Genomic DNA, 23995 nt, shown 5'->3' on the forward strand with positions numbered 1-23995 from the left:
TGTTTTTGTTTTTGGTAGCTACATTTTTTTTTAACATCAAACACTTTATTTCCTTTCAATTTATGTTGCTAATAAGGGCTGGGCGATAAAACCAACTTGAAACGGGAGCGCCAAAAAATTCATCTCGATAACGATGATAAGCTTTGGACATATTTATATATAAAAACAGCCCAATGGCCAAATAAGTAGCCCAAAAAATAGCCTAATACCACAGCTAATAATATGCCACTGCCAAACCATATACACTGCTTTTTAAGTCCAACAACATTGCTATTATTGCCAAATGTATAGTAATACATCATAAATGTTTAGTGTGCCAGCATTAAATGCAGTTTTCCCTGAACATTTCTTTCACCTAGGTCCTAAAATGGCCTCATGAAATTAGATACAGTATATAAAATATAGCTTTGTAGTGTCACCTCTATTATATACAGTCTACGGGTGTCACTGATGCAAAAACCAATCTGTCGCTTTGTCCTTTCACTGTCTGCGCCACTGACTCCAAGTCGTGACCTGTCCTGACTGGACCTGACCTAGCGTAACCGAGCATGACATACCTGTGCATGTGTGGGTGACATTACGTGGTGTGTTGGTGTCTGTGTAGATGCTGATCTGAAGTCAGTTTGGTAGGATTTTCGGGTATACACAAATACATTGTTTTATGTAAATGACGGGTTTTGTATTTCTAGATAGTATTTGCATGCAAAATATGTCTACTTAACCCAACCCTTCCTGCGGAAACACTGAAAAAGTAAATCAATTCCGTGTTACAAGACGTGTACTACGTCTAGACCACATTCTATAATTTATAGAGACCCAACAATTCATTACATTATTACATTACACGTCATTTAGCTGACGCTTTTATCCAAAGCAACTTACAATTCCCACCAGAGCATGCCTTTGGTGCGACAGCAGCAAGGAAAAACGTCCTTTTAACAGGCAGAAACCTCGGACACGACCTGGCTCTAGGTGGTCGGCCATGTGACGCAACCGGTTGGGGGGTTATTTATAGCAGTGGATATAATGGAATGACGTGATTAAACAGTGGCAATAATAGTAACAGTAAAGAGAATAGAACTATGACTAATAATAATAATAGTATTAGTAGCAGTGGCGATTGAGTGGAACAGGTATAAACACATTTGCCTTTTGACATTGTGGTAGAAGGTTATGTATATGTACCTTGTTGAGTCTTGTATCAGTAAATCGGCATTGCGACCGTGGCTAAAGCGGACTGAACAGGGAAAAACCCTTATAAGCTACAGTCTCCCAACATCTTCACTGTCGTTGGAGACAGCAGCACCTGCTAGTCCCACACTGTCTGTTTTTTTAAAGATATTTGTTCAATCTGCACTGTCACTAAGGCTTATAGTTTGACTGCTTATTAAACCCAAAATAGAGTTCTGTTTCAGCAGCCATTCTGCAATAGATCACAATGTTCCCGACAGATCGGGAGCTTAATGACTGAACGTCACGGTGAGGAGCTATTTCTCTGATATATGGCACTAGTTCACAAAGAGTTGCATCGCCACAGACCCAGTTTACTTATGACCTTCTGGGGATTTACCAGAGGACTCCACGATGTAAACTTGGGTGTAGCATAGAGAACATGGACTATAATTCTGCCTCTTTAACAGAATTCACTCAACCTTTTATTTGTATTCGAGAATCATTGAGGGACGGGACCTCATTTACAATGACAGAGACAAATTACAAAGACAAAAAACACAACAACACAGAAAAGGAGCAACACATCATAAGAATAGAAAGACACCAAGGGCGTATTTTAACGATCTAAAACGCAAGTATCAAACGCCAAACGCAAGTAGCTTTGTGGGCGGATCTCGGGTGCTGTTGCTATGATACCGGCGGGATAAATGACTCTTGCGCCCGACGCAAACCTAAAATGGGTTGGTCTGAAGTAGCTACATTACTCATAGGTGTGGTTTGGGCGAAACGTGCAATAAACCAATCAGAACGTTATCTCACATTCCATTTAAAAGCAGGCGCGCTTGTTCCATGGCGGATTGTTTTTAAAATGGTGGATTTGCTAGGAGCACGCTATTAATACATCCATGGGCGCACGCCAGGAGCAGTTCACAGCCGAGGAGACCGACGTTTGTTATTGATTTTCCTTTTTGACAAATTATAAATAAAGAAATGTCATAAAGACATACTTTCCGATGTTTTGGGCTCACTCTCACTGAATCACGAGGTTATGAATGCATGGTGATATTTTTAGACCGAGATGACCTCACTATAGACGATGCAGCTCTTCTGTCTCTCCTCTCCCGTGCTGCTGCTGGGGCATTTGGGTTAAGTGGCATCGGCACATGCAGTTCAACATCACGTCTCCTTAAGTCCTCTAATATTTCCTCATTTATGTCATCAACACATCCATGATTCATGGAGATGTTGTGTAAAACAAGGTCATATTTGTCCTTGTATTTATGTATGGTTTGCAAAAATGGGAACTGCTGCGTCAGTGAGATGAGAGAAGCAAAGTGTATGCGCGGTGTGCACACTCTACATTACGGCCAAGCATGCGCCCTTAAAATAGCATCTGAATAACGCGCCACTGACTTTAGACTAGCGCCACTGACTTTAGACTAGCGCCACTGACTTTAGACTAGCCCCACTGACTTTAGACTAGCACCACTGACTTTAGACTAGCGCCACTGACTTTAGACTAGCCCCACTGACTTTAGACTAGCACCACTGACTTTAGACTAGCACCACTGACTTTAGACTAGCACCACTGACTTTAGACTAGCACCACTGACTTTAGACTAGCGCCACTGACTTTAGACTAGCCCCACTGACTTTAGACTAGCACCACTGACTTTAGACTAGCGCCACTGACTTTAGACTAGCACCACTGACTTTAGACTAGCGCCACTGACTTTAGACTAGCGCCACTGACTTTAGACTAGCGCCACTGACTTTAGACTAGCGCCACTGACTTTAGACTAGCACCACTGACTTTAGACTAGCACCACTGACTTTAGACTAGCGCCACTAGCACCACTGACTTTAGACTAGCACCACTGACTTTAGACTAGCACCACTGACTTTAGACTAGCGCCACTGACTTTAGACTAGCGCCACTGACTTTAGACTAGCGCCACTGACTTTAGACTAGCGCCACTGACTTTAGACTAGCGCCACTGACTTTAGACCAGGTTTTTCCTGGTCAGTGGCGGAATTGTTTTCTGAAAGTGCAAAATAGCATCAGGGAACGTTTGTACCGGAACACGCCTCCTCTTTTCGCTGACGCGCCCCCGGGAGCGCAAGTTCATTCCCTAATTTACCGACGTGAGTCTGTGGAGGGAAAAGTCCGCTGTGCGTCAGGGGGAAAATAGGAATGATACATGCGTCGGTGTACAAAGTCAATTGCGTTGAGTGCCAGAAAAGGGCCCTAAAACTTTCAGAATTGGAAAAATTATTTGATAAATGAATTAGGATAATAAGGATGCAAAAGAACATACAATTATGTAAAGCAATTACAAGTAGAAGTGTTTAGTTTTTTTCTAAAAGGCACAAGTGAGTTACTTTTAAGGAGTCAGGTGCACTAAAGTTAAAAGCAGTTTTTCCAAGTTCAGAGCGAGCTCGTCGAACATGAAGCAAAAGCCGGTCAGCAGAGCGTGTCTGATAATGTCCCTCTGAGTAACAGAGAAGTTCTGTAAGGTAGGATGGTAGTTTTCCATCAAGGCCCTTTTAGATAAAGAGATACCAGTGAGCATCACGTCCCTCTAAGAGAGAAGACCACCCAACACGTTGTGTACCATAGACATTACCGGTTATAAATCTTAAGGCGGAGTGATAGACTGAGTCCAGAAACTTAGGAATTGAAAAGGATGCATGTCTATAAATCACATCACCATAGTCCAAGGCTGACATGAAAACTGCCTCAACAACCCTTTTCCTACAAAACATGGGAAAGATGCTTTTCTTTCTTTCGGCGGCCACACAAACACGCACCCTAGTGTCACATGTCAGTGCTTGCCCTCTCAAATGGCTACTCAAAAGACGTAACACATGGTTCTGCAGCACTGCTAGCAAAGCATAGCCAAGTTGTTTTGAAAGGACTGCCAGTTAACGCAAAGCAGACGATGAAGCCGCACCAAACACCACAACTACCAAAACAAAGGCCAGAAAATATTTGCATCTACAAAAGGGGGGGCCCAGCCGTAAAAAGGTTTGGGAACCACTGTCCTATACCCTGCATTCCTCTGTCCGTTTGGCCTTAAAGTCACACCCAAGCCACACACCCAGACTGTAAATACAAAACCCAAAACAAACATAATTTCAATGCAAAATACAATATACTTTCATTGATATGTTATACTGAACTAATAATTTATATTTTTATATGTTGATTTTTCATGCATAATCTGAAGTTTGGGGGTTCCTCCTTTCCTCCTCTAATCTTCTCATGCTTTCCTGCAGGATCACTAACTTGCCTTGATATGTTGAGTTCATTTCATCCACTTATACACAGCATACACATATACTACGTGTACATATGTCTGTCGACAACATGGTGCCGGACGTTGACGGCTGCTGGGTCTCGAGCTCCTCCGTTTTCCGTTGTTTGAACTCACGCTCCCACCGTTCTCTTTATACATCCATGGCGCCTACAAAGTTTAAACCGCCAGTTCTCGCTGGATTTGCGTTGTCCCGCTGGATCCCAATGCAGTCTATCTCGCAATGTTAATAAAATAAAAAAATGTATTTTTGTATCTGCCCCATGATTCAGATCTACTCCAAAATGTAATGCGTTCTTCTTTGGCCCAGGCTTCACCCTCCCACCATGTCTCATGGAAATTGGACAAGTCGTTTTTCTGTAATCCTTCCGACAAACAAAGCGAGCCAAAACCATAACCTCCTCCCAGGTAACAATGAGTTTCAAGTCAAAACATTTATTTGAACATAAAACATTATTTTGTCAGTCGTCAATATGGTCTCATGTATCAAACCACAGCAGTGAAATACCAGATAACAGAAAGTAGGCAACAAACCTTTCGCCTTTTTTTGATTAGTCATCACATGTTTCTGTAATAATGTATGATTTATGTTAGAGCAGGGGTCACCAACACGGTGCCCGCGGGCACCAGGTAGCCCCCAAGGACCACATGAGTAGCCCTCAGGCCTGTTCTAAAAATGAAAATTGAATATTGATATTATCTGTTTCCCACCTTGGTAAGTCATTGTTGATAATTATTGTGAGAAATCATTAACATGATCAGTGTCTTCACATAGATGAGTATCATTAATCATTAATAATCATATATAACTAAAGGCAAACTGAGCAAATTTGTTATTTCAGAAGAGTGTATGAAACTGGTAGCCCTTCATATGACTCAATACCCATGAAGTAGCTCTCAGTTTCAAAAAGGTTGGTGACCCCTGTGTTAGAGTAACAACTGATCACAACTGGATGCATGTGGAGGTACATTCTACTGCCAGGTGTGATATATGCACTTAGAGCTATCCACTTGTGATTGGATAAGCCAGGACGGCTGTTAAAACCAGGTTAAAACAGGGCCATATTTTACTTTTATTTCAATCCACAATGTGGCATAATGTGATGTATGGATGTCACACACACACACACACACACACACACACACACACACACACACACACACACACACACACACACACACACACAGAAAGACAATTGGCAAGGTGATAGTCTCTTTCCCTAAAGGAGAAGAAAAAGACAGACATCATACAAGTATAATAACATGTAAATACAATTTGTCACAACAGACAGACCAACACAACAGAATAACACAAGCAAGACAAGAACAGTGAATACAGAGCCAGTTAACAACATTTTGTCGGGGAAAACAACAGAAAGGTTCCTGAAATCACCTCACCAGAGTCTGGCCAGGTCATCACGGCGGACCTGGAGAGATGGACCTCCTGGCTAAAACCCTGTCTACCTCGGAGTGTGTGGCCCCCTAAAACACAATACCAGTCATATTCTCTTTGCGGTATCCTTTACTTGTGATCTTCAGAGCATTCTTAGAGCTATTTATGCATTAAAGTAGCAAAATTGTGATAAAAGTTTGCATTTAAATATACACTACAAAGAAGAAACCTACCTATTTGTCAAAAGTATTATCTTTGCATTACATTTTCAAATAGAAGCCAGTATTCAAATAATAGCAGCAAGAGCAAATAAAGGCTGGTCACTAATTAAGGCCACGTAAAAAAAAGGGGGGAGGGGTGAAATAACCTTTATGACATACAGATAATAATAGTTCATGGTAAATATCACAGCACTAATTCCATCAGTACAACACCATGGAGAAAGTATTTAGATTGCATTAACATCAAATTAAAACAGAACCAGATCAGAAAACAAGGAGGCCTCTTACTGAAATATGTTAAGATACATTTATGAAACAGGGAAAGTAAAAAATAAAGGAATCTCTCTAACATAGGCCTGTTTCAAATAAAGGCCTGGTTTCTGCTGCAGTTGAAGTGAATTTCTTTAAGAATTAAAAATAAGATTGTTTTTTTTTTATGTAAAATAAGTTTTAAAGGAATGTCTTATTCAGATGACCACACATTCCAAGAGCCCACTGAAAGTGGCCAGTAAGGGCAAAAGAAGCTAACATTCCTATTAGACAACTATGACTGGATATTGCAACAGCTGAACACATAGACATGTAGTTGCCTGTATAAATGGCAGCAAGTCTAACAGTAGACTGAAACCCATACTGATGCTGTGATATCTAACATGGAGTCTAACGTTATGTATTACTTACATAGGTAAGTCGGCGTACAGCTTTTGGTGTCGTAAGGAGTCCCCGAACACGCTCTTGGACCTCTTCCCATTCTCTGTGAGAGCTGGACTGAGACCTGAACATCAAACCAACAGTCAGAGAACTTCAGCTTGGTGACGTTTGGTTTGTCATCATTACTTGCTTGACTAATGAACATCCCAGTGTCATCTGCATACACTTGTTTGCCGTAAAACTTAAAGTCAGATGAGAGGTGTGATATTCATAATCCCTGTGCAACTATTACAGAGACACTGTCAGTCCATGATGTGTTTAAAGTCCTGGTAAAGCAAAAAGAAATGTGTTCTGAGTCTGTCACGCCACAGAAAAATGCACTACTAACCACGACATTTGAATGCCTAAAACAATCGCCAAGTATATTAAATTTAGGCTTCAAAATCATGGATACAATAATCAGTTCTCTCTGCTCTGAGATGCTGGGGGGTGCGGGGGGGTCCCCATAAGGCACTAAGCCCAAGAACGAGCCGCTGCAATGGGCCGCTGTGCATCGACAGACTCTTGTTGCAGCTGTGTTAGTTTGCTAGCCTAGCACATATAATAAAAAAGTAGCACACACCTACCGAGCTAAAGAAAGAGTGTCACTCCACAGCAACAAATTATCATTAGCAGCTAACCCAGTCGTACACACAGTTATGGATAATGTGTTTAGAAAATCAATCCCTGATTTTGCTTTACCCGGACTTCCACGTAGCTTAGCACGAACACTTGAAAAACAGGGAAACTGCTAGCTTAACTCCATCAAGGTGGAAGTAAATCATTTTCCAACAGCTTCAAAGCTTATTTAATGACTGCGTCTTTATTTAACTTGTGCAGTTATTGGGAAAGCATTCTTATAACTTTGATATTGTTTTGATTACATTCTCTTTGTAATGAGGTGCATGGTTATATTATGTATAATGTGTAAACTAGTCAAGAAAAAGACCTGCTGTGCCTGGCCTGTTCCCTATAAGACCACCACAGCCCTGAGGGGTCAGGACCTTGGTGGTGGTCAAGGGGGTCATGTGTTTCTGAAGAGCTGGAGTCGTCTTCTGGTAACCCTCCAACCTGTCAATGGAAGCAGAGACAGGTTACTTTCTATTGGTTTCCTTCAATATCAGATTTAATTAATGCATCTGCACCTCAGCAACTGATTTATTTCACTCTCTATTGCTGGTCTCAATTGCATTTATTAAAGGCTCAATCAGTCATTTTTGACAACCTAAATCTATGATGTACAAGTGCAGTGTCTGTTGGGAATGGACCAATTCTTCAGAACCGCTCATCCAGACAACTTTACACTCAACGCTGCACTTCTTTGGGTCCTGAGCAATACACCTGCCATGACAATTGCATCCCATAGCAGTGCTAGAGTATACACATCATTTGATAACAGCTAGCTATTTTGGACAAGGTAATTCCTGGGAACAAAAGCGTTCATTCTGAAAGTCACACCGCTGTAGCTTTGAATCTTTGGTCTTTCTTTCTTCATCTGTTCTTGAATGTATTGTAGTGAGCGACAGAGAGCGAGCTGTACCCAGCATGCCATTCAGCGGTGAAACAGTTAATAGGGGTCCCCTTTCAATACGTGGCACAATAGATCCATCCGGGGGACTGTTATCTTATCTCTGAGGAAACTCAAGAAGGTCCACCTGTCCATCCTGATGAACTTCTACCGCTGCACCATCGAGAGCATCCTCACCAACTGTGTCACAGTCTGGTACGGCAACTGCTCTGCCCACGACCGGAAAGCACTGCAGAGGGTGGTGAAAACTGCACTACAATGGTACTGTTACCACACTGCACATAGCTGTACATACTGTTCATATCTGTCTATATGGTTCATACCGAATATCCATATTTATTCGTTTTTTTCTTATAATATATTCTGTTAATGCACTGCATATATCTATATTATTCTTACTACTATTATAACTGTATACTACTGTCTACACTGCACTATATTTCTTGTCCTGTCTATACCCGTGTATACTTTGTATATCGCATTGTGCTTTTCTGCTCTTTTTGCACTTCTGGTTGGACGCAAACTGCATTTGGTTGTTGTTGTACTTGTACTCTGCACAATGACAATAAAGTGGAATCTAATCTAATCTAATCTAATGAAGCTCAGCGCAAATTCTTTCAGGAAGACTTTTATAACTTCATCGCATCTCTCTCTTCCTAAAACTAATCAGCTGGTTCGAGGCGTTCACTTCTCAGTTAAACCAATCAGAATCTGCCATGTATTTCACGAGCCAATCACAGCATGAAATCCCTGATTTAAATCTGGTCTTCCCTCTGCTGCTGTCAGCTGTCTTTCAGGCAAAGAGTGCGACCCCAAAATGGTTGGTATGGTTCTGTAGTCGACATTCTGAACAATAATATAGCAGCAAAATAATATTTGCTATCAGAAAATTAGCATGTCCCCCTATAATTCAGATTAAGGCCTGTGTATACAAACATTACACATCTTCGTCAACAAAGTAGCTAGATTTAGCTTTTCTGGAGTCACAGGTTCCATTCCTGTCAATCCCAGGTTGTGTCTTAAAGAAATAGATTTGAACTTGTTTGGAAATTTGCTGGTTTGCTTTCTTTCCAAGAGTGAGGTGAGAAAATGATTATCAATGTAATGTCCGTGACGTTAAGTACAGAGCTAGAGGCATTATGTGGGTAGCCTAGCTTAGCATAAAGAATAGAAGCAGGCGGAGACAGTTGGCTCTGATCCAAAGTTCAGGAATACATCTTCTAAAGCTCACCAAACAACATGTTGCATCCCATTTGTTTACTCTGTACACAAACAGAAATTTAAAAATGATTATTTGGGGATTTAGCGGAAGTCAAGATGCTGGAACTATTTTTTGGCAAACCGCTGACGTCTTAGTGTCACAGTGTCACAGTTAGGTTGGTGTCATCAAGACCAAAACCAACAGTGTGTTCAATAAAAACCACAAATACTGTAATAATGTAATCTTTATATTCACATTTCAGTTTGGGTATGATTTATTTTAAAGGTCCCATGGCATAAAAATTTCACTTTATGAGGTTTTTTAACATTAATATGCATTCCACCGGCCTGCCTATGGTCCCCCAGTGGCTAAAAATGGTGATAGGTGTAAACCGAGCACTGGGTATCCTGCTCTGCCTTTGAGAAAATGAAAGCTCAGATGGACCAATCAGGAATCTTCTCTTGATGAGGTCATAACGAGCAAGGACTGGCTCTAGTGGCTGCACTAAGGCTGAATTTCAGGAAAAAGACTTCAGATACAGTATTAGGGGACCACTAAGGTCTATATAAAAGAGACTTCAGATACAGTATTAGGGGACCACTAAGGTCTATATAAAAGAGACTTCAGATACAGTATTAGGGGACCACTAAGGTCTATATAAAAGAGACTTCAGATACAGTATTAGGGACCACTAAGGTCTATATAAAAGAGACTTCAGATACAGTATTAGGGGACCACTAAGGTCTATATAAAAGCATCTAAAGAGCACCATGTCATGGGACCTTTAAATAAGATGTGTCTTAATTAGTGAGCGTGTTGGTAGGTGTATTTTTGAACTTTCGAGTGGCCAGCTGTTCCCCCCTGCTTCCAGTCTTTATGCTCTGTACTTCATCTGATAAACCCCATAACTTTGTATTTAAGAGGCCAAATAATAAGAAAATAATTGTGTTCTTACCAAACCATTGGATAAGGATTTCCTTCTGCCAGTTGGAGAATATCTCACTAGTACCACAAAAAGAGGGGAAATTGTTTTTGAGTGACAACAGATTAGCATTTATTGAGCAATAGAAACCTGACTGTGAGTAGGTTTTTATCATCAAACTAACATCATGTCAACAGCGCAGTATAACAATAAAAAATAAAAAAAACTTTACAAGCTCTTACGGTAGGTTGTTTGAGACTGTAATCCATGTTTAGTAGCATCAAAGCATCATTATACGAGGATTTCTACCTGTTGATGAAGACCTGGTCCAAGGTGAAGAGGATTTGGTAAACACAGCGGAGCGACTGGCTCCAGGCCACAAAGGCAGCATCTACATGCAGGAGAAGAATGACCCAATAAGCAGGCCTGCAGGTCAAACTGCTACAGGATGTACACAAACAGGGCTGTAGCTCTCTTGGCTTAGAGGTGGGACCATTTCATTTTATTGTGATAAGGAGACAAATTCCATAATAGGTGTTTCAAACAGCAGATATAATGTTTCCTGAAATGGGTGTGACTAGCTTAAGATAATAATTAATAATTAGCAATGGAGAGCATTATGGAATATTATTTTTAACATTATTTTTATTTAGTTTTTTTCAGACTTTTTTTGCCACTTTTTCCAATGTTTTTTTTTTTGGCCCGACGTTTTTCCCCCAATGTTTTTGTTGCTTTCTTTTCAACTTTTGGTTGTTTTTTCTTTGATGGCTAAGTTACTTTTTTTGCTGACTTTTTGGGGTCTTTATGTCGACCAAGCTGTAAGTGAGAAGATTATATGAGACATGCAAAAATACAATAAAAGATGCTTGACTTTTACGATCAAATAATAGCATGTGAATAACCGAAACATGTCTGGCCCTGGATGGGATTCTTATTTTGCAGTGTGACCCTTCGTGGAATTGAGTTTGACACCCCTGACATACACGCTTGGTCAGAATTTGGTATTGGTATTGGTATTAAATCCAAACATGACCACAATATGTCATCAGAAATTAAGGAAAGATGCTAAGCTAAAATATTATCTTTTCTGACAACAATGCTAATGCTAAAGTAATTGCGCTGTTTTTAGCGGCTGTTGCCGTAATTTCAAGCGTAGAAAGTGTGGCTGTCCGTTGGGTAGAGAGGACGGCGAGGTCGTGCTGTTTTTAGCGGATGTTGGAGTCATTTTAAACAGCGATAGGGTGGTTGTCAGTCTCCGCTAACAGGAACTGCTGGTTTGCTTCTGGCAAACAGATGCATTTTGCAACGAACTCTCCAACCTTCTCACAGGTGAAACATAACATTACATCAGAGAGGAGAGAGGTGAGAGTGATATTTGTATTAGATCAAAGTTAAAAAAGCCTAGTGCTGTAGAAATAACTCCTGTACCTAACTTAGCTCTTCTCTGCCATCTAGTGGCTGGAAATGATGGCCAGAATTTTGGAATCAAATTGTCCTGTGTGTGCTTACAGGCTGGGAGGTGCTGGCTGTGTCCCAGTCAGTTCCAGAGTCCAGGCTGAGCCGGGCCCGGCGCTGTGTGTCAGCTCTGACAGGGGACAGGGACTGGGATCTGGAGATGTATGATGGAGACCTGGTGCTGCCGTGTCGTCCCCTGTACGCCCTGCCACCTTGTCTCCTTCCAAGGGTTTGAGGTTGTTTCCTCTGAGGAGAGGAGCTCCTAGGTCTGCTCGAGGCTGTCCTGTTCCTCTTCATCACTGGCCTCTGGAAACAAGAGAGTGGATGTCTCAAAACTATCCACATCCTAAAAATTGGGCTTTGTAGCTGCCAAACTTTCTGCAAATATTCATTTTGAGTTGCAGGTCAAGGGAGTTGTCCGCTCATGGTTTCTGCAGGTAAAAAGATCGTCTCCAAAATAAAATCCTTTTTTGTCCATGAGAGATATAAAAGGGTTTTCTAAGCCTTTGTCTCTGACTACTACTGTATTCCTGTCTCTGTTCAGAACTCAGCAGCCAAGAAGGTCCTCAGAGGGCCAGACATGAGGCAGAGATACTGGGTCAGGGCAAAGGGAGTGTATGCCGATGATCAAAAAACACAACAAATATAATTCATTCTTCTTCTTCTTCTTATATATATATATATATATATATATATATATATATATATATATATATATATATATATATATATATATATATATATATATATATATATATATATATATATATATATATATATATATATATATATATATATATATATATATATATATATATATATATATATATATGATGCTTGACCCGCTGATTTTGCGCACACTTTTCTCCACGGTTAGCAGTTGCAGCAGTGGCTGTGACACACATAAAGGCAATAACGGAACATTAACTCAATTGCTGCAACCTGCTTCAAACATCGCACTCCTTCCCGAAGTCACATGTCAGTTGAATATGAACACACACAGACATGGTACACATATTCTTGGATTCACTGTGACATACGCTTTTATATTATATCTGATGTCCACTGTGAATAACAGAGATCATAGATAAAAGATGCTCCTTATTATAGCTGTAGAACTTGCCTGTACATCCATGGATACACTGGTTCCAATTTGCCAAATGTAAACTAAAAAAATCCAGGGTAAAAATTGGCCTTATTCTTTTTTCTTTGATTTCATGTACTATATGTTTTGTTTTTTTAAAGCAACATAAATTTATTATAATTATTGCTAAAATTATTGAATTCAAGGAACCCATTAAAAGTCACTGGGAGGGGGACTTGTATCATGTATGGGTCTGCTGCTGACATAAAACCTAATTTGGTTAATGGTGTTGCCTCTGATATATTATGATGCAATTGGATTTATTATACATAATCTACATACGTTTTAAGCCACGTCATATCATCTTTACCATAGGTACATTGGGGTAAATGTTGATCCGAGCATCAGCAGGGCACTCAATAATGGTCGTTTTGGTGGAAAACTCCAACCGTGGAGCGATACCCTGGGGAACAGAAAGGAGAGGAAATAGTTGTATCATAATCATATTAAACTGCAAAGATCTGTCTTCTAGTCACTCATCACTTAGAATTGCTTGCTACTGTGTCCGAGACCTGTGGTCCAGAAAATGTGATCATGCCCTAAAAAAGAACGTCAACAATGTCAACACATGCTGAAAATAGACAACATCACTGCACACTTTAATGTGTCAAAGTTGGACCTACTGGAAAGTGAGGTGCTCGGGTCATCAGAACCTCTTGATCCACTCCAGAGGAGGAGGGAACCAGTTTGGGCTCCGGGAATAAGAAACGCCGAGCATCTTCTTCAAAGGAGGCCAGAGTGTCTGCCGCTGCAAACACACAAACACACGTCTGTTCCACTAGGACAAAGGTCATCTTTAGCTTTATTTCAAACAATTGGAGAAAAAAAAAAAAACGAATACCAAAATAACAAAAAGTAGTCATAACAACAAAACAATTGTTAACATAACACACACTAGACCCATTCAAACCCCCAGTCTTTACTATAGACAAGTGCCAAATCCAATAAGATAAACTAAACAGGTCATTTTAAATAATACAAAAACACGACTCCAAATGAAGTCATACTCTATCAAGCACCAACAACATCAGGGACATTTACACTCTCCTTTCTCACTTCTGTAATTATATAATAATAATAATAATAATAATATAAATATCAATAATGTATCTTTTGTTTTTAAATTGCATTATATAATTACAGTACATTCTACCGAACCCACAAATCAAAAAAAAATATTATTTGTGCAGTCTTCAATTCTACCACATCCTTAAACTTTAAGGTGTGTCATTTTTTTTAAATAACGTACATTTGTGTGCTCATGATGTCCGTTTAGTTTTTATTGTTTACTCTCAGAATGATTTTTTTATAGCATGCTTAATGATTGTGAGGTGTTTTTTAGGGGTTGCCCCATACTTCACAGTAATTTAAATATGGTAACACCAGAACTATACAGAATATAAAGTGCTCTCTCATTCAGAACGGAGAACTTACTTTCTGTAAGTTTTATGTTTATGTTTTATGTTTAATATGGGGTGTCCAGCAGATACTGTGAACAAGAATCGCACCCAGAAATGTATTTTCATACACTCTTTCTTTTTCAACTTTATTCTGTGGTTTCCGAACAGCATTGGCTTATTCTGGCTGGAATCCTTTTAATGGGCAGTTGGACAACAAATTCTTCCACTTTTGTAAGGTTTAAGTTAAAGTGTCTGCAGTAATACATAGGTATATATATATATATGATTACGAAAAAATACACAACCTCACCTGGAGGGATCAGCTGCACCAGTTCAATTGTGACCGTCTCATCTGAGGAGAATGGGAAATAAATACACATAGCAGTAGACAAAAATCATTAACATGACACCATGAGAGACCCACAATGCCACAGTGCCACAAAGGTATGAACCAGAGACAGCGCTCGCCACAAAAGTTTCAGACTTTTTTGTTTTTGCTGGCTCTTATCTTTGGCATGGCACCATTGCATTGTGGGCCACTCGTCAAAGAGGGCAGGGTGGTGTCAGAGACTGTTTCGAAAGGGCAGATAGGGATGACAGATTTTTTTAAAAAAAAGGCTATTTTGGCAGAAAATGGCAAACAACCTAATTATTTGTTAGGACATCGGTCATGATTGTACCCGAACACAAAACATTTTCAAATGTCATCAAATATGAGTATGCCACCACATCAGTTTATTATGTATTACAGTATCTGCCACAGACAGTATAACTGTATACAACCAAATATGAAGTAACTTACACTCCAGCATTACAGCGATGTCTCCAGGGTCAACTGCATGCCTGAAAATCTAGACAGAAACAAAATATATATTATATATATATAATAAATTGTATTTCCCTGTCTCGCCGGTACCTGAAACCATACGCCCACTCCAACGCAGCCCCTCACACATGTGTTTGTGCTGGTTTACTCTGTACACACAGTAACATACTAGTTCACATCTCCTACAGGTGATTGAGTAGCCCATGATTCATATCATTTTCCTAATCGTCAAACCATGCAGTGACCCTTCATGCTTTTTCCTTTTTTTCCATTTCGTCTGTCATCTATTTTTTTTTTCCTAGCTGGATGATAAGTTAAGCCTTGCCTTCTCAAATTTCATTTTCTCATGAAAGAGCAGAGGAAAGACGGCCGGGAGACAGTCCGACTGATGGTACTGGCCCATGAAGCACATGCTGAGGAAGATGTCATCCTTGGCTGGCAGATGAACTCCAGGACAAGACACCTGAGAGCAGTGGAGGAACATACAGTAGAGTCAGTTGAAATATGGTTAGAAGTCATAAGTCCTTTTTCACTAGCTGCTAGTTGAGTTGGACTAACAATTTCTCCTGCCTCCAGTTCACCCTTAGTTCATATATTCACTTCCCTCTGACGTCACTATACTACTATTACTCCACGCTGTCTGTCAGAATCCTGGCTATATTCTGTGTTCGCACAAACTAGTTCTACAGTGCAATACGATACCTTTATTTCTATGTCTGGTTCCTTATGTCTTTTACCTGAACTGCTCAGACTGGTTCAATCAGAAGGTTATGCCTGACTTGAGTAGTTGACAGAGTAGTTAAGAGATTATTATTATAATTCAGATTACTGAAATGCTGCTTTTATCTTAACTAAACACGTAATTTTTCATTTTTTTTTCATTTCCTTTAAGTTTGGTAGGATGTGAAACAAATGTGCCCTTATTAAAGCATGCTATTCTGACTGTATTACTGATTGGATTTAGTTAGTTAGTTGCACACATATATAACTGTGTTTACAGGTGACTATCAGTCATGTGACCCCCCCCCTCCTCCCCACCCTCTACAGCAGCTGTATTGAGTGTGGCCTTTCATAATGAGGTCAGCTTACTTATATCAGAGACAGAGTCATTTGGCCTGTTCGTTGAGATATAAGGCCCAACCTGTTTTAATGTATTCAATACATATTTCTGAGACTGTAATTAAAAGGCTGTTTAGTCGTGCAGGCAGAGATGCAATAGGTCGATCCGTAACCCGTAGCAACCACACTTTGCTAAATCAAATACTACAACTATATCACACAGCCAATGTTCCTGGGTCTGGTGGACCTACCACATTATTATGTTTTTATATCAATACAGCCACAACAATTTATGTAAAAAATGCTTAATAGATGTTTACTTTAGCTCAATTACCAATGATATACTGTATGCATCATTTATGGTTGGTATTTGCCATTTTACCCCTGTGACATCACATTTACGATCATATGGTCATTTTTGTTTTTTTGTGAGAAAATAAGGAAATTCAATTATAAAAAAGGAAATAAAAATAGAAACACGATTTTTGATCATTATTGGTGATTATTTCGTATAACTTAATCAGAACAGGTGAAAGTGCTTGAAATGTAATGATGTTGTAACTTTGTGTGGGAATAGCAGGTTCAGAAAGACAACATAGTTCCATAGCACCTACATTTAAATACACCCGAAGGTGTGCAGTTATTGAAAAGAAGTTATTTTTGTATGTTCTTTGCAGAAAATGAGCCAAGGCCAATGAGTTTGAGTTAGAAGAAATAATAAATAGCATAACTTCTCTTTTAGCAAACATTGAAAACGGTGTTGTGCCGAAAAAAGACTGCCTGCCCCCCACCCCCCCAACTCAGGACAGCAACGTCTGACAATCACACAATTGGCTTCTGTATTTTTTTCAAACTTTTCAGGACTTTTAGTAGACCTCAGTCACATTTATTACATTTACATTATTTATTTTATATACAGAACACACACACAAAGCGACGCACGGGTCTGCTCCAGAGCTCCGTGAGTTTGAGCCTGAACCTTGTAGACTGTTAACGTCACGGCAACACGGGAACTTAAACTTTGTGTTGCTTAAAACAACTAGGCTAATGACATTTGGGGCTGAAGCCCTTCAAAAGTGACCTGGTTAATATTGGTGCACATAACTATTTAGACTGACCAACATTTCCCTCTAGCGGCGTGCAGTCGTATTTCGGCAGGCAGTCTTTTTTCGGCACAACAACGGGTCCCACAGACCCCCAACACCACACAAGGGTTAGCTAAGCATCTTGAGTGGACAGTAATGAGTTACACTAAGGACGTTTCATAAACACAGGTAAACTCTAGGTGATGAGATATTGAAATACATATCTCATAGTTGCATACTACAATACACACTAGGCTCTCCAGCTACAGTACTGCGTGACCCACGCAATACTGTATTCAATAGAAACTGTTAAAATGACAAAGATAAGATAAGGACTGGTGTTTGATGCACCATTGACGTACTTTGATAGGACTAACCTTCAGGGAACGTTCCCAGAACGTTCTGGGAACCAACACAAATGTTGTGCTGGGAGCTGAAGAATAAATGAAGAATACGGGAGATCTTACCGCTCTGAACTTTAGTTCAACCACCACTTTCAGCGCTTTTCGGGACATTGGACTCCTCTTTCAGCAGTGCCAAGACCCGTTTGTATAGCTACTGTCTATGGATAAAGCGGACTAGCTAACTAGCTAGGTTACAGCTGTAACTGTATACAGCTGCTCATAGGTGGATGGATTAAATGAACAGCTAGCACACTGGCTAGTCTCCGGTTTAGCGTCTCCTTACCTTGTTACCATGGATACTACAACTTGCGGGCGTGGTTGCTGGAGCAATGGGAAAAGTGTGTTGTGTGTCCATTCCATTACATATAGGTATGTCAATGGTCCATTCATGTAGAATTGACGTTAACAGCCACTTTTAAAGAGTGCTATCCTACGATATGATATGATATTTGGGTAGGCTAGCTATGTATTTTTCTATGCATTTCATACATTCAGGACTTGACATGAACTGTTTTTAGTAGGGCTGCTCCCTCTTAATCGATCAGTCGACTAATCGGTCGTTTTGGTCTTAGTCAACTTAGATTTTTTTAGTTGATTAGTCATGTTTGATGCTTTTTTTTTTTCTCATGCTGAATGACTTATTTCCAAGAAACGTACGAGCACATCTCTGGTAAACACAAGAATTAAAGTGGTGCTTTTGCATGACTCTTTGAAGAGAAACTCAGATTTACAGATCTGTCGATTCAATCAACTAATCGATTAGTCGGTACAATTGAATGAGTGTTGGTCGACTAAGAATTTCTTCAATCGAGCACAGCCCTAGTTTTTAGTCCCCAGCCACTGTGGCTAGTGGTTTACCGAAGCTAGCCACACAGCATTTTCACTATAGCCACTATTTTGTGGGAAATTACATTTCAGTTGACTGTGGTGTAGGTCAATACAATTTACTTGAATAACTAGCTAGATTCACCACCTTTTTAAGTGCCAGGCCTAAATGCCCACCCAAATCAAGACCAGGCCTACATCAAATATAGGCAACTGTAGCCTACTATAAAACTTTGAAATATTCAGCTGTGATAAGGTTGTGTGTAGTCTATATCCACGACGTTATTGCTCTCACAAAACGCACAAATATCACAGAAATTCCACAGCTGTTCAGAAGTTCAAACTTGTGTTTCAGCACTAAATGAAAAGGGGGAGGTGCAGATGGATCTGCTGTGGCCATCCCCAAAATTCGGAAGGTTTTTGACTTAAAAACAAAAAATGCAATTTCACATCATTTGAACACCTAAAGTCGCCCTCACACAGCTCCAGTGGCTTGTGCCTGAGTGGAGAAGAGGAGTGTGGGTATATTCTGATGATCGGTGTCTCTTCCTGTCTCCACAGAGTCTTTTCTGATCAGCTCATCATCATTTGCACTAGGGCTGTGCTCGATTAAAGAAATTCTCATTCAATTGTATCAACTAATCAATTAGTTGATTTAATCGACAGATCGGTTTCTCTTCAAAGAGTCATGCAAAAGCACCACTTTAATTCTTGTGTTTACCAGAGATGTGCTCGTACGTTTCTTGGAAATAAGTCATTCAGCATGAGAAAAAAAAAAGCATCAAACATGACTAATCAACTAAAAAAATCTAAGTTGACTAAGACCAAAACGACCGATTAGTCGACTGATCGATTAAGAGGGAGCAGCCCTACTAAAAACAGTTCATGTCAAGTCCTGAATGTATGAAATGCATAGAAAAATACATAGCTAGCCTACCCAAATATCATATCATATCGTAGGATAGCACTCTTTAAAAGTGGCTGTTAACGTCAATTCTACATGAATGGACCATTGACATACCTATATGTAATGGAATGGACACACAACACACTTTTCCCATTGCTCCAGCAACCACGCCCGCAAGTTGTAGTATCCATGGTAACAAGGTAAGGAGACGCTAAACCGGAGACTAGCCAGTGTGCTAGCTGTTCATTTAATCCATCCACCTATGAGCAGCTGTATACAGTTACAGCTGTAACCTAGCTAGTTAGCTAGTCCGCTTTATCCATAGACAGTAGCTATACAAACGGGTCTTGGCACTGCTGAAAGAGGAGTCCAATGTCCCGAAAAGCGCTGAAAGTGGTGGTTGAACTAAAGTTCAGAGCGGTAAGATCTCCCGTATTCTTCATTTATTCTTCAGCTCCCAGCACAACATTTGTGTTGGTTCCCAGAACGTTCTGGGAACGTTCCCTGAAGGTTAGTCCTATCAAAGTACGTCAATGGTGCATCAAACACCAGTCCTTATCTTATCTTTGTCATTTTAACAGTTTCTATTGAATACAGTATTGCGTGGGTCACGCAATACTGTATAAGTTGACTAAGACCAAAACGACCGATTAGTTGACTATTCGACTAAGAGGGAGCAGCCAGTAGTAGGAGTTGTGGCGGCAAGAGCAGCTATTACTACTGTTGCTGCTCTTGGTGGTGTAAACATAGTGAAAACAGCAATGGACCAAAGATGTGCTCATCAAATAGAAAAACTGGTGAAAGAATTCATGGGGTTGGTTGAACCGCTGGAGACAGACTTGAAAGAAATAATGTGGCCGTGTGAAAAGTTGGAGCAAAGATCAGCTGAAGTTCAATTCAATTTTATTTATAGTATCAAATCATAACAGAGTTATCTCGAGACACTTTACAGATAGAGTAGGTCTAGACCACACTCTATAATTTACAAAGCCCCAACAATTACAGTAATTCCCTCAAGAGCAAGCATTAGCAGTGGCTATTGCGACAGTGGCGAGGAAAAACTCCCTTTTAGGAAGAAACCTCGGCAGACCCAGACTCTTGGTAGGCGGTGTCTGACGGGGCCGGTTGGGGGTGTGATGGCGATAATAGTCGCATTGAAGATAGTGGAACAGTGACTTTGAAGGTAGTCGTTGTAGTTCCTGTCACAGCAGGACGTTGCGGGATGAAACGTGGCGCTGCAGAGCACGGGTGGGTGTAGCAGACGCAGCAGGACGCGTTGAAACATAAGGACTCTGGGGAGTAAACTCCCCAGAGCTAGGTTAGTAACAAGCAGTTCTGGGACAGGATGCATACAAAAGGAAACGAATGAAAACATTGATGAGAGGCTGTACTGGCCTGCCTCCCTCTACTCACACTATATTATTGATTATATGATCAATAAATCTGATGACTACGAAGAGAAGCAGGTGGGCCGGGTTAGGCGGACGCTGCAACTCCTCACTCCACCATAGACCCATATCTAACCTAACTATAAGCTTTATCAAAGAGGAGAGTTTTCAGTTTATTCTTAAATGAGGTGATGGTGTCTGCCCCCCTAACCCAGACTGGGAGCTGGTTCCACAGGAAAGGAGCCTGGTAGCTGAAGGCTCTGGCTCCCATTCTACTTTTGGAGACTCTAGGAACCACAAGTAGCTCTGCATTCTGGGAGCGGAGTGCTCTAGTGGGACAATAAGGTACTAAGAGCTGTTCTAGATAGGATGGTGCTTGACCATTTAGGGCTTTGTAGGTCAGAAGGACTTTAAAGTCAATCCTGAATTTCACAGGAAGCCAATGCAGAGTAGCTAAAACAGGAGAAATATGATCTCTTTTCTTAGTTCTCGTGAGAACACGCGCTGCAGCATTCTGGATCAGCTGGAAAGTCTTAAGGGACTTATTTGAGCAACCTGACTTTAGGGAATTACAATAGTCCAGCCTGGAAGTAACGAATGCATGGACCAGTTTTTCAGCATCGTTTTGAGACAGGATATTCCTAATTTTGGCAATGTTACGAAGATGAAAAAAGGCTGTTCTCGATGATTGTTTTAGATGGCCGTTAAAGGATATATCCTGATCAAAAATAACTCCTAGATTTCTGACAGTAGTGGTGGAGGCCAGGACAACACCCTCCAGAGTAGCTATATCTTTAGATAATGAAGTTCGGAGGTGTTTAGGGCCCAGCACGATAACTTCAGTTTTGTTACAGTTTAACATCAGAAAATTATAGGTCATCCAGGATTTTATATCTTTAATACATGCTTGAAGTTTAGCTAACTGACTTGTTTCGTCTGGTTTGATTGACAAGTATAATTGGGTGTCGTCCGCATAGCAGTGATAGTTAATTGAGTGTTTCCTAATGATATTACCAAGAGGAAGCATATACAAGGAGAACAAAACTGGTCCAAGCACGAGCCCTGTGGAACGCCATTCATAACCCTCGCGTACTTAGAGGATTTATCATTAACATTAACAAATTGAGATAGATCAGAAAAATAAGACTTAAACCAGCTTAGTGCAATTCCTTTAATTCCGACTAAGTGTTCTAATCTCTGTAACAGGATTGTATGGTCAATAGTGTCAAATGCAGTTTTCAATGTTGTGCGTTTTCAGGCTGAAAACATGAAGGTGTGTCAGAGGATTCGGGAAAAGAGCGTCCGAAGTGGGAAGAATGACCGAAAACCTTTTGCTTGTGGCTGTTAACGGTGGTATAACGGCGATACGTAGCCTTGTTAGGGCTCATTTACAAAGTCTCCAGACTCCTGAAGACAACGACAGGTTAGAGTACTCCATCTTCCAGTCAGCTGATCACTGTGAGAGGGCCGCCGAGGTGTTGGAACAGATGGAGAATACACTTCAGACTACACAGTACAGTCTTCAGATACAAGTAACGACAGAAGCTGCAGAGAGAAGAAAGGCCTCATTTAAACTAAACCATCACGACTCACTAAATCTGCAGTTTTTGTTAACATATTTTAAATTGGAGACAAATGATCCTCCCATCTGGTCTATCTGAACTCCTCAGTCAGAATGCATTTTAATTCTCTGAACATGATGCTGCTTCTAAATCTGTTATTTTACTGTATAAACAGTTTCAGATACTGAACAGAAGGCTGATAAACTTTGATATAAAGAATGTGTGTGCCGACTAAGAATAAATTATTAGTAAATCAGAAGTGATGTACCAGTGCTACAAAATGACAGCAGCTGCATCTGATGCACCATTATGGGAACTGTGCTAATGTTTCACAATAAAAGCCTTGATAGAAATCCATTCAGAGTCTGGTCCTATAGTGGGCACAGCAGTGTGGATATTTAGCACATATTAAAGTCAAGTCACTGTTTTTATTGTAGTTTATAGTCTATATTTTACTTCTTGTTTGCTGCTGCAACACAAATATTCCCTGTTGGGATTAATAAAGTACTCTATCCATCTATTACAATGAAGATTTGCGCTCTTAAAATTTCTATAACTGTGTTTTGTTTGTCCTTAGCTGGGACTCCAGCGGCAGAGTGGACAGCTGATGATCAGACGACTTAATATGAAGGAGAAAGAGGAAACGGAAAATAATATCACACTGGTGATGATCGGTTTGTTGTTTCCATTGGCTGAACACATTTTCTCTTTTGTTTACCGCTGTCCTTAGCTACCCTCCAACTTTTATCTACAGTACAATATTTCCCCAATTTCTACATAGAATGTGTCAAATTCATGTTAAAGCTTTGGTGTGTAATTTTTTGATATTAATGAACGTCCGTTAAATTCAAGCCACTGCCTAATGAGTTGCTACAAATCTAATTAAGACTATCAGCTCCACCCAACTCTCTCTGCATTTCTCAGTAGGACTACGTTCAGGAGATTGTGGCGTCCGGCACAAAGAGTCCGTCATGGTTTTTTTAATCCTCCGTGTCCTCCTTGGCTACTAGCAACGGCGTGGAGGAGCTTTCATTTCTTATATTGGGACTAAACTCTCAAAAAGTTTAATCTTTGGGTGAGGCTATTTGCACCCCTGGTACAATTAGCAGTGTATGCTTTTTGCACCCCTGGTACAATTAGCAGTATGCCATTTGTACCCTGGTGCAATTAGAAGTGCTATTCGTACCCTGGTGCAATTAGAAATGAATACTATTAGTACCCCGCCGGTGCACACAGCAATGTGTTCTATTAATACCCCGTCTGGTACAAATATCAATGTATGCTATTTGCACACCTGTGCATTTACAGTACCTTGGCATATATTTACACAGTTATCCATACTACTCATGTATTACACCTTTTTGGAATATTATCGCCCTGACATTCTTACCCTAACCATTACCAATCCCACTCCTCTTGCCTAAACCTAACCAACCAGAGTAGGCATATTCATGAGTCTTCCCCTACCACCCTGAAAAAAAAAAAATTGGCATTC

The 23995-nt window shown here is 40.3% G+C and overlaps 1 protein-coding gene across 2 annotated transcripts; it reads right to left on the minus strand.

The window, feature by feature from the left end:
• Positions 1-5424: 5424 nt before the first annotated feature.
• On the minus strand, positions 5425-18070 carry spata6l (spermatogenesis associated 6-like). 2 transcript variants are annotated; one of them, XM_028564609.1, is made up of 13 exons: positions 17882-18070; positions 15596-15733; positions 15247-15295; positions 14755-14796; positions 13668-13792; positions 13355-13447; positions 11955-12206; positions 10755-10836; positions 10479-10525; positions 7744-7865; positions 6786-6879; positions 5889-5972; positions 5425-5710 (listed from the first exon to the last, which is right to left on the minus strand). In XM_028564609.1, the coding sequence occupies exons 1-12, from the start codon at positions 17927-17929 to the stop codon at positions 5907-5909; spliced, it is 1158 nt and encodes a 385-aa protein (XP_028420410.1). In that variant the 5' UTR covers positions 17930-18070; the 3' UTR covers positions 5425-5710; positions 5889-5906. The 2 variants fall into 2 exon arrangements, with proteins under 2 accessions (XP_028420410.1, XP_028420412.1); XM_028564611.1 differs by having other exon boundaries at positions 5884-5972.
• Between the last annotated feature and the right edge of the window lie 5925 nt (positions 18071-23995).

The sequence above is a fragment of the Perca flavescens genome, chromosome 19 (genome assembly GCF_004354835.1).
Source record: "Perca flavescens isolate YP-PL-M2 chromosome 19, PFLA_1.0, whole genome shotgun sequence".
Taxonomy (NCBI): domain Eukaryota; kingdom Metazoa; phylum Chordata; class Actinopteri; order Perciformes; family Percidae; genus Perca; species Perca flavescens.

Excerpts from the sequence above, each read along its gene's own strand:
- spata6l (XM_028564609.1), bottom strand. The coding sequence starts at position 17,929 with ATGTCCCGAAAAGCGCTGAAAGTGGTGGTTGAACTAAAGTTCAGAGCG. Across the intron at positions 13,793-14,754 it reads GGTGCAGCTGATCCCTCCAG|CGGCAGACACTCTGGCCTCC; the intron begins GTGAGGTTGTGT and ends GTGTGTTTGCAG. Across the intron at positions 10,837-11,954 it reads CAGCCAGCACCTCCCAGCCT|ATGCTGCCTTTGTGGCCTGG; the intron begins GTAAGCACACAC and ends TCCTGCATGTAG.